The sequence below is a fragment of the Fringilla coelebs genome (genome assembly GCF_963513975.1).
Source record: "Fringilla coelebs genome assembly, chromosome: 3".
Classification (NCBI taxonomy): Eukaryota; Metazoa; Chordata; class Aves; order Passeriformes; family Fringillidae; genus Fringilla; species Fringilla coelebs.
Window position 1 is genome coordinate 49,938,409 of NC_140030.1, and position 14,565 is coordinate 49,952,973.

General features: G+C 39.4%; 1 protein-coding gene across 1 annotated transcript in view; it reads right to left on the bottom strand.

Moving 5' to 3' along the window:
- MCM9 (minichromosome maintenance 9 homologous recombination repair factor) overlaps positions 1-14,565 on the bottom strand; it is a gene marked incomplete at both ends in the record, with an annotated part of 46,848 nt that overhangs the window by 31,679 nt on the left and 604 nt on the right. Inside the window, 5 exon segments of the mRNA XM_084202161.1 lie at positions 4,258-4,377; positions 5,608-5,728; positions 7,883-8,085; positions 9,073-9,154; positions 10,791-11,107. Of these exon segments, the coding sequence (XP_084058287.1) occupies positions 4,258-4,377; positions 5,608-5,728; positions 7,883-8,085; positions 9,073-9,154; positions 10,791-11,107 (843 nt within the window).

A 14,565-nucleotide genomic window follows, 5' to 3' on the forward strand; every position in this document is an offset into this window, starting at 1 on the left:
GGACATTGTTACAGATGGGGCATGTCTGACAATATTTGATCACAGCTTCAAATTTCATTTCTTCAACAAGTTTAGTAGACTTCCTATAGAGCTAAGGGCTTTCCAACTTGAGGCCCAGATGTTGAAGAAACAGCCATGTTTCTTCAGAAACAGTCACAGTGAAGCCATGCTCAAGAAACTATTTTCAGGTTACATACTGATAGAAAATACTTCAAGTTCATGTACAATTTTAAATATTCAGGAAAACAATCCCATGGTAGAAGTGATGATCAGAGAAAAGTGACAACCTGAAAAAACAGTGACAAACCAGAGAAAAGTGGCTGCATCTGTATTAATAACTTTATCAGGGACAGGGTATGAATCCATGGTGGAAAATGGTTTCCTGGCACTACTTTGGCTTATGTCAACTAGAGAAGGCACAGGGACAGTTTTGAGATCTACACAGAGGGAAAAATATCTCCAGTTTCAGTCTTGCATACCTCAGGATACTGACACCATGTACTCTATTTATAACCACAGCTGGATGGCTCATGTCAGTGGCTTTGGAGTGGTTTCTAATGGATCAGAACAGAGACAGCTGTTCGCACCTGAAGCCTGCCTAGCAGGGGAAAGCTTACCATGAAAGAAGAAAAGGGGTGGTTTCCCCCATGTCAGTTCCCTTCACTGAAAAGAAAGGAAATCAATAGCAAACTGCTGTTGGCATGATATGGGCAGTATTAGACATGGCAAAATACCAGCAAAAGGAAGAACTTGCAAGACTCTGCAGAGGCTCTAGAGGAGAGGCTATAAGGGTGCATGTCACACAGCTCAGAAAGGCATGTTATACAGAACTGGAGAGCTGCAGAAACAGCTGATAGTCTCCCAGATTTTTAGGCAAGCTGTTCTAAATGCAGTTCACAAAATTCTTTAAGCAATCAATCTGCGGAGGGATGCAACACCAAACAAAATTTTCAGAAGTGTGAACACTTGAATATGCACTAGCAAGCAGCAGAATAACTCTGAGTCCTGGATGTCCATGAGGTCCAGAGCTGCCAGCAGCTGGCATGCATTGGTTCCTGTTGCACACCATTCAATCACTGCAAATCTCAAGCTGCAGAGGTAAATGAAGTATTTTCTTACTAGTGATTACCTCATCCAAATATACATAAGCGGCACCGTGCCTCTGGGGCCTGCAAAACAGTTTATTTAACTCAGTAGTAAGGTGAGAACTCCCAGAGAGATCTTGCTAAGCCTCCCTAAGTCTCTATGGAAAACTATGTATCAATTTCTAAAAATAAAGGTAGCTGAATGACTCCCTGTGATTCTCAGAGGAGAGGCAAGTCAGGGAGAATGAACAGGGCCTGTAAAAAACACCAGTGTAGACACAACGAAACAGTGGGACAGATGGTTCCCTCATCTTTCATTTACAGATCACAAAGTCCTACAGTGGTCAAATAAATTTTTACCATGGAGTTGCTGCATGTGGGCTGGTCTGTCTGCCAACTGTCATTAAAGAGATGTGGGAGGAACAAACCCCGGTTCCTCATACAAGTCCTAGTCTTGTAGGGAATTTGCAACAGAAAATTTCTGCTAAGTGTTTGCAAGAAAGGCAACTTAGTAAATAAGTAAGCTCAGAAACTTATTCACTGAGTGGAGGTAAAGTTCTGTTTTTTTCAAAACAGAGAACAAATTATCTGTCACTTCTAAGGGCTGTTTCCAGCAAGCAGGCAACTTGAGCCTCTGGGTAAGATAGAAAGATGAAGGTCTTCCAAACCTTCAGCAAAAAAGCAGGATTTTCTCCTGGGTTAGACTTTCTGAATCAGGTAAAACAGCACAGACTTTGTTTAGAAAGTGCAGGGGAAGGCAGGAACCTGATTGAAAAAGCAGAGGCCCAAATTAAGCTGCAGGAGTTAGGTATTCCAAGATTCTGCAAGCCAATTCCAGTCACATCCATAGGGGTTAATGGACTGCAGCAGGCACATGATACTGCAGGGGCACAAAGTATCATAGTGGATCTCAGAGCATGTGATGCCAGGAAAGAAAGAGAATTTTGGCACAAGGAGAATGGTAATGACCTAATACACTGTCCTGGTACAAATAAATACTTGTACAGAAAACCAAGTAAAACTGGTATGACACAGTTTGGGATACAGAATTCTAATTCAATGCTTAAATAGCATGTGTCCTAAACCAGTATCAAATGGGTAAAGGGCACAAGGTGTCAGTGTACACAGAATCTTACTAAAGGCTGGTTAGATACAGGCAGTTTTCTCTAAAAGAGGGACCCAGCTTTTAGGAGTTATTTAGGGTTTACCCACTCTCAGGTGTGTCTTTTGGCCTATGTAGACTGCAATCCCAGAACCAGCAATTAAATGCAATTCAGACTGCTTTTTATATACATCAAGGAACTAGCTGAAAGTGAAACTTAAGAGATTTAATATTCGTACACTTGGAGGGAAGAATGTGCATTAGGGCTGTCCTCTCATGGGAAAGCAGAAACTGGTAATTCAAAGTGTTCAATTATGACAAGGAAAGGAAAGCAGTTTAATAGTTCTCACAACTAATTTGAAGTTTCTGCACAGAGAGCAAGTTGACAAAAGTCAGTGTTAGGTACAGCTAACTACAAGCAGATTCATAAGACAGTCCTTGCACAGGAAAGGCAAAGAAAATAGTAATTCAAACAACATCCAAACTCCTGGTCTAGAAATTAATACTTTAGTCCAGCAGTTGAAGCCATGGAAAGGTTCCCTGAAATTAAATTAGGTTAATAAGCTTCCTTGCCAGGCACTGGTCCTGAAGAATTCTAAAGTAGAAATCTGGTGCTGCTGTCAGATTTTGGAAAAAGGTTCTGAGAGAGAAGTTTTTAAAAATAAGGAATATTTAAGTGAAATATGAATGATCTAAAGGCCCAAGACAATCCTTTAATGAGATGAAACTTTATCTCCACACATCCTTAGTGCACATATACCACAGTAAGCATATAAACTGCAATATTTGTCTTCAGGGACATGTCTTTGAACCTTGCCATCACGGCTGAGCTGGAAATCAGATCATAATGGAAGGTGAAGCATGGGAGGGAGACATGGTGAAGAAGGCAACAGCAACATCAGAGACTGAGAGCAATGGACGCAGGAAAGCACTTCTTACAAAAATGGGCAAAGTCACACTGAAATACATGGCAAAATTTCACTCCAGGTCACTGCAAGTCCCCTAGCAAATTGAAATTATCCAGACTGTTCTCAATTCTTAACACAGAATAAAAAGTGGAGAAAAGATTATGCTAAGCCAAAAATTTCTCTCTGGCTTCTCTCCAGACCTATTTGTTAGCAGTTTGAATGGAAAGTCAGAGGCGTATGTGTTTCATAACAAGTTCCCTGCACACAGGAGTGTACATGTTCAACATCATGTTCCACCTCCACAGCTATGGAAGACTGAGTATATACATTGCTAGGGAAGATTTATCCTCTGGTTCTCCCATGTACAAATAATGCGATTTCCCAGACATACAATGATAAGCAGCACTCTCTGAGAAATATTCAAATTACACATGCTACCTGAGACACTGGGATTTGACCCTAATTATTTTGTGATTTTGAATATACAAGTAGTATATTCATTTGTTCAAATGAAATCATTGGCAGAGGTAATCTGACCCTGTACATTGTCCCAGAAGAGTTTGCAAAGATGCCTGGCATTGAGAGCCAGCTGGGACATACCTACATTTAACAAAGGAAGAAAGAGAAAAAAAGAAAAAAGAAGGAAAAAAACCACTTGCTTTCTGAAACCATTTTAAAACCATCTTCATGAGTAAGAAATAATACCTCAACACAGGGGTGACTTTCCAGAAAGCAAGCAGAAATCAAACTGGCACCCAGACAGAACACATAAAAGAACAGAAGAGAGGAGATTATCTGTTCAGGAGAAACCAAATGACGCTAGCTCATCACACAGCGTGAGCTCTGGAAAGATGTCATATTTGTCATAGCTGGGAAATGCTAAAAATACAGGTCCAGATCACTCTCTGCTAGCAAAGCATTGAGAGGTGTCTCTGGATGAGCTTGTCAGGCTCCCTGCTAGAAGCTCATCACAGTCCTTCATGGATGCAGACAAAGAGGCAGGACTGCAGAGAGTCAGATCAGGCCTCACATGCCGCCACAGCAGTTCTCTGCTTCAACTGTGCTCACAACAACCTAAGCACATATGTTCACATACCTAGAAGGCTTCCATACAAACATACTTGAGTGAGACATCACCTGTTACAGCTGAAGAAGCACATACCTGCACTTGTGGATCCAATTCCTGCTGTAAGCACAGAACGTGGCATAATCTTTACTGCATACTTGAGGAACTGAGATTTCCCTGTACCTGGGTCTCCAACCAACAGAAGATGTGATTCACCTTGGGGGAAAACAGTGATGTAGGAGTAGACAGTTCATATACAGACAAACATTGACACAAAATGCTCAGATTAAATAATACTTGTCATATTCATCTAAAATTTAGCACTATATATACATTAAAATATGTAATTCTGCACTATTTATTTGGTGTGATAAATAAATTTTTTAATAAAGTCATTTAGACACAAATATTTACAACTGAGTACTTGTGAAGTGTTTGCAGGTATCTGACACTTCCTGTAATATGAGTTCTTACATTTTAGAATGCTTATTTCTCAGACTCAGCTCATTCTTGAATATGAAACAGAAGGATACCAGGTTTAGTTACCATTCCACTATTCAGTTATTTAAATTATTGCAAAATGGACTAATAAAATCAGCAGGCTGTTTTGCTTAATTAATTCTTTGCCAACAGTTATGCAACTTTGTATTTTCATAACAATGAAATTACAGAAGTAAATAATTCAGTTGCTACAATCTCAGTAAAGTGCTCTAAAATTTTTTCACTGTTTTCTACAAAATCCAACTTCAAATATAAAGTCTATAATTTTATTTTGCTGTTAGAGCATTAAGAAAATCCTGTATTTGTATACAGAGACATACTTTTAAAAATTATTATGACCTACATAGATTATGACCTGTGTACCACCTGGCACATGGCATATTTGCCATCTAACAACAACAGAAGGCAAATCAGCAGGCAGGTAACTTGGAGTTACAAGACTAAGTAAGATGGGGTGACAATCACAGATGGAAAAGTCTGGCATTAGGAAGTAAAATAAAGCCTTTAATTTTTCCTTTTAACATACTATAGTGATCCACATTAAGGAAACATTAAGATTCCATCCTTTGATGCCAAATACTGCTGGGAATATTCTACTAGAAATAAATTCAAAATGTCACTTATATAATAAAAAGTGAGATGTTTCAGATAAAACAGCTGCCTTTAATATTCTACCTAATGGAAACCTAAAAGTCTGCTTCTATTGGGTTTTATTTTGGAAAAATTGAAGTAAAAAGAGGAAGTCTAGACACCCACTTTAACTTGTCTGAGATTTTCGAAGAATAGTCAAAATTTATTAAAACTTGTTCTCACTCAAGAAAATGGGATGATTATGCTTCCAAGTTCTTATTGGTTTGATTTTGGAAGGGTGGGGGGGATGTGGGTGAGGACAGGGATGGGAATGACTGTTACAAAGGATGTGATACTTTTAGAACCAATACAAACCTCTGGTTCGAGTTCCAGCAGCATCAGTCCTCTGCACACCACCAGCAAGCACCATGGCTACAGCCAGCTTCACCAGGTACAATCCAAAAACTTGAGGACATAAGCTAGCCAAAATTTCATTCCTCCCTAAAACAGGAGCAAAAATGGCACTCAGCAGAGTTAAAACTTGGATTCCCAGGGAGTCCCATGTAAACTGACAAATAATTTGGGCAAGAAGAGTGGGATAGGAAGGAGATCTAGAGTGGTTGTTTGATCCAAACTTCCTTCATGATACAGAAGTTAAGTAAGTCATGATCATAAGCAGCAAAGCCAATCCGATTGCAATTTAAGGAATGAAATGCCATCAAGCAAATTATTTTGTTCCACAATTAGAAGTGTAGAAGCTACAAAACCTAAAAGTTTACAGATTTCAAAATGTCCCATTGAAAACTGGTGTGTTTAACATTTAGGAAAACTTCTAACACTTATTTTGCCTTAAACCTGTGCACACATAGTGTGCTCATTTTCTCATTGTTACCTTCCTTCTCCTTTGATCCCTCTGTGTCACAGGTCCCTCTCCTCCTCCCTACTATAGTCTTTTTCCAGCAGCAGAATATTTCAATCTGCTCTGAAAATGCTGATGGTGTGGAAGATATGTAACGGGATTAATTCTGTTCTTTGAGATTCTGACACTACCAACACATAAGGGGTCTCAGGTTATGTGCCATGTGTTACTTCCATTGCTAGGGAATAAAGGAGAGTGACCCATTTTGAGAGCTTAACTTCATGTTTTAAATTTAGATGCAAGTACATGGTACTGGCAAAATATAGGGACCTAATGGATGACAAAGTATATGTGTTTCATTTGGAGGTCTTCTGAAGGAATTAACACATCTTTGTTCATCCAAAAGTGAAATTTAAACAATGCTGTACAGCCATGCACCGCTCAAGATTTAACTTCACAGTTAGGAGGTAGCATCATTAAGTGACTGACATAAAATACAGTAGTAGCTATCATTATATCTTGAAAAACAGAACAGGTACACACACATTCTGTGGCCTCAGACTCCTTAGTCAGATCTAATCTTTACCCTCAATTTCAACTCAAATTCAAACAGACTGAAACAGACACCTTGGGCAGTCAGGGTCCTTCTAATTCCACCTCCACTTTCTTGCAGCCACTTCAAATTTATTTATTCAGAATGGGTAATATTAGATAAAATCACATTGCTCCCCGCAGGCTTCCAAAATTCGTCCTGAGAATGAAAGATTAAAGGGACCTCCAAAGAAGATCCTGAGTTACTTTCTGAACAGTTCTAATGAGAGTGATAAGAAATACTCTCGTTCCAAATAGCAGAAGAAAGAAATGTTATCATTCCAAACAGCAGGAAGCTAGCAATTAAATTGCTTTCCAGGAAATGCAGTTCTGAAGAATCTTTAACACGAACAGGATCTACACTTTCTTATTGTGAGCAGGCTCATTTGAGGGAGGTTCCCACCTGCTTTTCCTCCTGTTTGTCTTTAAGGAAGAAAGACTAAGCCTTTTGCAGGGTTTTACAAAACAAACTGTCAGGCTAATAAAGTTCAGTGATGGAGACCCTAAAGAGTCCACTGAGCTTCTGCAGAGTTGAGGAGAAGGCACTCAGATTATGGAGAGGGACAGAGTTCCAGACAGAACTACTGGTAATTTCAAGTTGGCTGACTGGGGACCATGGTAAGTTTAGGACCCAGCACACTGAGCACTGACTGTTCTGGAAGCCATTGTGAACTGGAAGGCTCCCCTGCACCTAACTCAAGGACCTAGGCATCCGAGAGTTGTGTTAAAGATGGGATGTGCTAATCCCTATGGTAAAGATGCAGAGCTTAATTTGGGATGCAGAAACAGCGTGTCAGCTCTCTCACCCCAGAGGCAACAGCCGTGCTGACTAAAGGCAGATCTGATCCACACTATTTCTTCTGAGAGCTACGCTTCTTCTTTCTTGATTATAAAACATTTTTCTTTTTTTTCTCTTATACTTACATTCCTTTTAATTTCTTGTTAATAAATGTTCCAAAAAAAGACTTGAATAGAAAGCTCAGAGGATGAAGATCAATGCAGTAGGTTTGGTACTTCCTTCCACCCCCACCCCAGTAATATTAAAGTAAGAATTTTGTATTCTTGTAGTGAAAAAAAATATATTCTTGATGAATGGGTGGTGAGATAGGATAATGGGGGGAAAATGTGGTCAGTCACTGTATTTTCACTGATTTCATCTCTATCCAATCAAGTGTTCTACCTAAAAGCTTTCAACCACTAACCTGCTAAGGGATCATTCCTATGCCTTTCCCAGAAGTCTTCAAATTCCTTCCGAACTTCTTCATCAATTACAACCCCTGCTAGCTGCTCATTGTTCACTTTAACATAGTTGGCTTTTAAAACAAGCTCCAAGTCACAGCGTGCACCCTCGTGGAAAGGTTTCCACCTCTGCATTACCACTCCATACACTGTGATGTCATCTCCTAGAGGTAACAACAAAAATTAGGAAAATAACAAAAAAAAAAATCTGACTTGAGACATGTAGACACTTCAGCTAGCTGTAATGAACAATAATGTGATATAGATCCTGTGTTACAGTTAACAAGGTTAAAAAAATCTAACAACAAAAAGCAAAAAAAAAATCTAACAACAAAAAGCATTAACTGGAAGTCCAAAACAAAGATATGACAGGTTGCTTAAGTCTGTGGTAGGAATTTGTTATGTCTTTCCACTTCTGCTTAAGGGAGGTGAATTCTTAAAAGATATACCTCTGCTTGTTTCCTTTTTTAGAAGAGAGGAATTCCTGGTAAACTGTAGAAGCTCTTTCAATTAGATTGATTATTCAAAAACAAAACTAGTCAAAACTTATTTGGCTGCCAGTAACCTTTGTGATGAACCCCAGAATCACTTGTTAACATTCTGAATAGAGCATTCTTCTGAGAAAGTACAACCACAAATGAATTTCTTGTGGAAATGTGCCTATCTGAGATTTTTCAGTCCACTCTCCATTCATCTTCCTGCCAATGAGCTTCTTCTTTGAATGCCAGGTAGCTTTTTCTACCTGCAGTACTCCTTAGAGAGGAGGTCAGGCTTCCTGGCTCTCCAAACCTGTGGAAGAGCATCTCACACTGTGTGTCCCAATCACCAATAAACCTTGGTGTTCCACACCAACAAGGTTTAATGTACTTTCTGTATGTCACAATACGTTACTTATTGAAACTGATCTGCCAAACAGTCAAGATGTACCCTGACATGGGGGGTGCATGACATTCTGGACATGGTCATTCATGACATTTCTGGAATGGTCATCAGCTGCCAGGCTAATGCTCATCCTGAAACAGCACCGTGACAGACAAATGCCTCATTCGAGAAGCCCTGGCACTGCCAGCCACCTGACAGAGATTCAGCTCCAGTGGAAAACTGAAAATGCTTGTGGGTACAGACGTAGGTAATTTATGCCATATCCTCACCAGACTTGCAACTGTCCACCAAGTCATCTTCCAGAACAACCACCATGCAACGAGGGATGCTTCCGACAGACAGCCTCTGAACCTAGGGGATGGGAAGGAAAAGCACTTCTTAAGAACTGCACCTTTCAAAAGCCTTGAATTTACAGCTGCTCTGGCCTGTGGTCCTTTCCTGGAACTGAGGTCAGTTCTTGCTTTTTACCACAAAACTTACAGTAAGGGTGCCAATGCTGCCCTAAACTTAACAATGAAAGTTTAATGCTGATATTAAAGGAAATGGGATTGAGTATTAAATTAGCAGAAGGTGCTCAGTGCTGGGAGATCTTGTGTGATTTCAATATTTTGCTGAAGAAAGCTCACTAAAAGAGGTCATTTGAAAGACCAATCTTTTTTTTTTTTAATTATAGTTTGAGTTATTACTAGGTACTACTTCATTATGTAAAGTTGACTTTGGGTACTAAAGCATGTGCATGGGTTAGCTGATGCTTCACTGAAGTAGATACTGAGTGAATATTCTCTGTATTTTTCTGGTATTTAACCATGACTTGACAGTTTGAAATTAAGTTTAGGTGTCAAGGATTAAATCAAAACCAGGAAACCCCAAATATATATTGACAAATGTGCCAGTAACTCCTGTAATTCTTTTCTTTTCTCCTGGGCAAAGCCTGTGCAATCTTGTCACAGTCCATTTCCAACCAGCAATCTTTCCATTTACACTTAGAGCTTGCAATAGTTTTGAGAGTATCCACTGCACAAGAACAACAGTCAGAAGTACTTTTTCATTCTGCAGCCCGGGTCATACATGCCAGAATTCTAAATGCATTCACTCTCTGGTGCCTAGGAAGGTTAATTCACCCTTGTGTATTATCTAAATGGCCACAGGCAGTTCACATCACTGTCAGTACTGATGGCACATGCACAGTTATTTGCAGAGCTCAGTAGGAAACACAAGGGAAATTCACTCTTAGTTTAACTGTACTATTTTAACAAGCCCATGTTGCTGAAAATCCTTCCTACCAGCGAGATCTGTGTCACACAGTATAACAAAATCTAAGTTACAGAGATTTCCCTTATGCCAGAAACAATCATTGTATGTTCATGCAATATAGGGCTTATTTCCTAGAAACTTTATTCCCTTACTAGTTTTGGTATTCTGAACTTTTAAGACCTTAATTTCTAACTTCACACATTTCTCCTCCGCCTTGTGTGTACTTCCACCCAGGGCTACCATCAGAAACCAAACGCAAATTCTGGATGCAGGTCCTGTAAGGATCACATATGCAATAATTGTTGAGTTCAACACTGGCTGAAGGGAAGAACATTTGCAGACACCACATATTGACCGCACTGCACAGCTACAGCTGCCAACACTGGGCTAGCTTTAGTCCTCAGAACCAGTGCTGAACATCAGCATCGTGCACAGGAAGTGCTCAGAGAAAAAAATGCACACTTAGTGTTACAGGGATTCAATGTGGAATGGAATTTCATCTATGGAAATTTCTTCTATTCACTGACTGCTGGTGTTTTGTACAATAGCGAATGGAATTGCCCAGTAACAGAAGTATGGTCTACATGTTGGCTTAATTTTTAACTCTTTGACAGGAAATCTCTGATTAATGAGTTACCTGGCTGCCTTCAGTCGTCTCAGGCACTTGTTTTAAACAACAGCAGACATCTATACTTTAATACCTTTCCCTTTTGTCTGTTTTTTTTTTCTTTACCTGTTCCTGAATTTTGATTTCTTGATAGTCCCTGCAGCAGGTAGGAGAAGAGGTTGTTCCAGAGAGACACATGAACTTGGTTGAGTTGCAGCCTTCTTCATTGAGGCAGGCTGCTGGACGACAGAAGGCGTAGTACTGCTCAAAGTCAGCCTTGACAGCAAACACGTGCTTGCACTTGTTGCAGATGTAACTCCGCTCAAACTCCAAAACCTTCACCGAACTGGTACGTATGACAGTCCCAGTAACAGACAAAAAGTGTCCCACATCCTTGGATTTAGGAATGTGCTCTCGAGTCAGCTCTGGGCAAACAGGCAAACCTGTTAGACAGAATATATACAGCATTAGGCTATGCTTATCAAACAAAGACTTACAATGCAATTAAACAGAAAACGTGCCAGATATATAAACAGTAGCCATTGTTATTAGTGTTTCATAAACATGATTCAACTATTCATCTGTTGTACCATAAATCTGATTCACCGTCCTCAGATGGTGAAAATCATCAGACACTGAGCACTAGCTGAAAATGCTGCCAGTTTACTCTTGCCAAGGGGTGAATAGCCATGAACAGTTTCCATTCATGGGAACAGATCCTGATGTTCTCACATCTGTATTAATTCAGATGTTCTTTTTGCAGATGCCATTTATTCTACAACTGGTTTATCTGAATAACAGATTTTTAGTTATGCTACTTAATTGTGGTCCAGTGTTATTCGCAAAGTTAAACAGGTGTAGCTCCTAATATTGTGTGAATTCTCAAGTCTAGGCAAACTCCCAGTCGGAGAGCATTTGACCTTAAATCTACATTGCATACCAGTAAACCTCGAGCACAAGGAAGATAGCATAAAAAGAATGTAAAGGGGTTATGAACACAGGCAAAGCAAAATCACTTGTATATTCAAATGCATAGTGACAGGACACTTTCCACTTGCTCTCCCTTAATTCCACCCCAGCAGCCAGTTCAGTCGTGTGCTGATCAGGCTCCAGAGTTCACCCGTCACTTGGCACCAGAGTGGCTGAAATCCTCAGGAAGACTAATCTCAACAACCTACAAAGTTCTTATAAAAGTAAACGGTCTTGAAATGCTCACCCGAGCAAAATATTGCCTACTCAGAAATTAGTAATGAATGACAAAATATGAAAAATTATAAACTTAATTTCTTATCTTTACTTCCAAAATATTTTGGAATATTTTCTACAGAGATGTAAAACTACAAATCTGCTAGGAAATAATGTTTCTAAGGGGACCAAAACTATTTGTGCATTTAGGTCAAATATTCTCGGTGACTTTGGCTGGGGAAAAAAAAGAAAGGTAATTTATTTCAGTGTTTTCAACCCCAAATTCCTTATTTCAGACATGCAGAAACATTCCAGTTTGATGCTTTTAAGCAACATTTGACCTTCTGCTTTTGTTCAAAGAAAATATTTTTAACTATTGAACTAATTTTAAAGGTAAGAGAATAAAGTAGAAAAAGTAGAATTAAATAATCAGGAGGAAGTATTTTGTAAAACTGCAAAATTTTTTTCTGTTTGACTCTAATAAAGCTATTTAAATGTTCTACCAAGCCTGTTGAAATTTTCATTCTACCACAGATTTGCATTTCTAGTCAGTTCAGGGGAAAAGAAAAATCCGTTATTTCTCCACCTGTTTTGGCTTTTTTTTTCTTAGTTCAGTATTGCTGCCCCTGAAAAAGCTTTGCAAAATGCATCACATCTTACACTAGAGAGAGCTGCGGCACTGTTGTCAGGATATATGATGATCATCTCTGTGAATTTTGAAGAGACAAGAGTCTAAATGTGACAAAAAGAGCCTTCATTCTGATCATACTAGACTGTTTGACAAATTCTTTAATTGAGTATGTGCCTCTTTGTATTAGTCACAAAAAAGCTATTTAAAATATCAGAAGCAGCTTGGACTTCAGTAACAAACGCAGTGGTACTCAGGCTAATGATAAATAAGGAAAAATCGTTTAATAGATTTGTAGCAAAAAGTAGAAGCCATACAACTGAATTCCTACAATGCTGAAATTCAGATAAAGAACTTTTACTTTCTTCAGTGAACTCAGGGTAATAATCCATTATTAATTACTGCATATCCACACTCCTTCCATCCTTTTTTGAACCACTAGATGCCCTGTCCATATTGGTAGAAGGTGTTGAGATTGTTTCTTATATCTGGTGTATGCAAAATCGCTTTCCCTCACCTAATTCCAAGCCTGACACACAGATACCATCACCAAACTCGTGGTAGTTGCCTGCTGCTCCCACCAGGAATAGTGCACCACATTCTCATTCCCTCCTTATATGACATGGGCTTGGGAATGGGAGGTGGCACTCCAAGATGAGAGGCCTGAAGGTAATCAGCACCCACTTGAAAGGTAGCAGTATCATGGGAAAATTTGGGTGGAAAAAGGGCTATAGAAAATTTACGTTATTTCTTTTGTTTCTTCTGGAGTGAGCCTTTAAGTGGTACAGAACATTAACCAAATTCTGTGGACAGATGTTATTTTGATCCAGCTGGACGTCTCGAAGATAACTCCCCCCGTTCTTCACCAACTTCTCTCCAGATTATGGATGGAATTATCAGTGAGACTGCTGACTGAATTCTTCTACCAATGATCAGTCAGGCTTGCTTTTATCAGTTACTAAAACTATTTGATCAAGGGGGCTAGAGGTTGGTAAGGGAATATTTAGACAAAACATCACAGTGGGAGGAATGATCAGCTCCAGCAAGAGGCTGATAGGAGGAAAAGAATGTCTTAAAGACACCACTACTCATGCAGACATATCTCTCCTTACTGTATTCCTTCTAATACTTCCTGATAGCTTTCCAAATAATCATACTTGGAGTCTTTTTTTATGCTGAAGCCCTGAATGATGTAAATGTATCTCAGAACACTAGGAATAAAGTTTTACCTCATTCCTGCTTTCATAGGTACAGGAAGGGGCCTGAGGTGAAATTTCAGTCCAGCACAAGAGGCCATCCTTTTACCTCACATACTCAGCAGCTGTGTACAAGCTCCTCAGCACCTGAATACCACAGGCTAAATATATTTCTAATGTATGCACTTTCCATTTTCATGGAAACTCACTGCAATGAAACACAGGCCTATTTAACAACTGTGATTTATTCAAATTCAAGCTGCCAAAAGACAGCCACTAATCATAAGCCGCTCCACAACAGGGCAAGGGAGGGAAACACAGGCTGCCAGCTCTTGGCTTTGCAGACTATTGCTCCAAATTGTTATGATCAGAAATGACCAGAAGGGATGGTGCCACTGCTGACCCAGTTTCCCACAACAGGCAAAAAAGGCACTTCAATCCCAGAACCTGCACTCCACATTTACCAAACCTCAAAGCTACTAAAAATTTCCCAATAATAAGGAATAATGATACATCATCTAGCAGTGAAAAAAATTACTGAAGCCTCCATTATTGATCACACCTTCCAATTTTATGACAAGCAATTTTATAATAGTTAACCATAAAATTCAACAGTTTCAGACGAAATTGTTACAAGACAACTCAAAATTCAGACTTTGCCTCTTCTGGAAGACGGCTGGGGCCGATAAGGACTGAGTACCAACTGGCTTGGTAGGGAAGTCAACCTGCAGTAAAACTTTGAAACTATTTATCTTCCCCTAAAACTTTTTTCTCGGGACTTTTTTTCCTTTTTTCCTTTTCTTCTCTCTACGCCTTCTGTCTAAAAGAAATAATGTAAGACCAGTTGCCGCTTTGGAGGAGTCTTTGCTCTGGAAAGGCTTTAGTGTAAGCC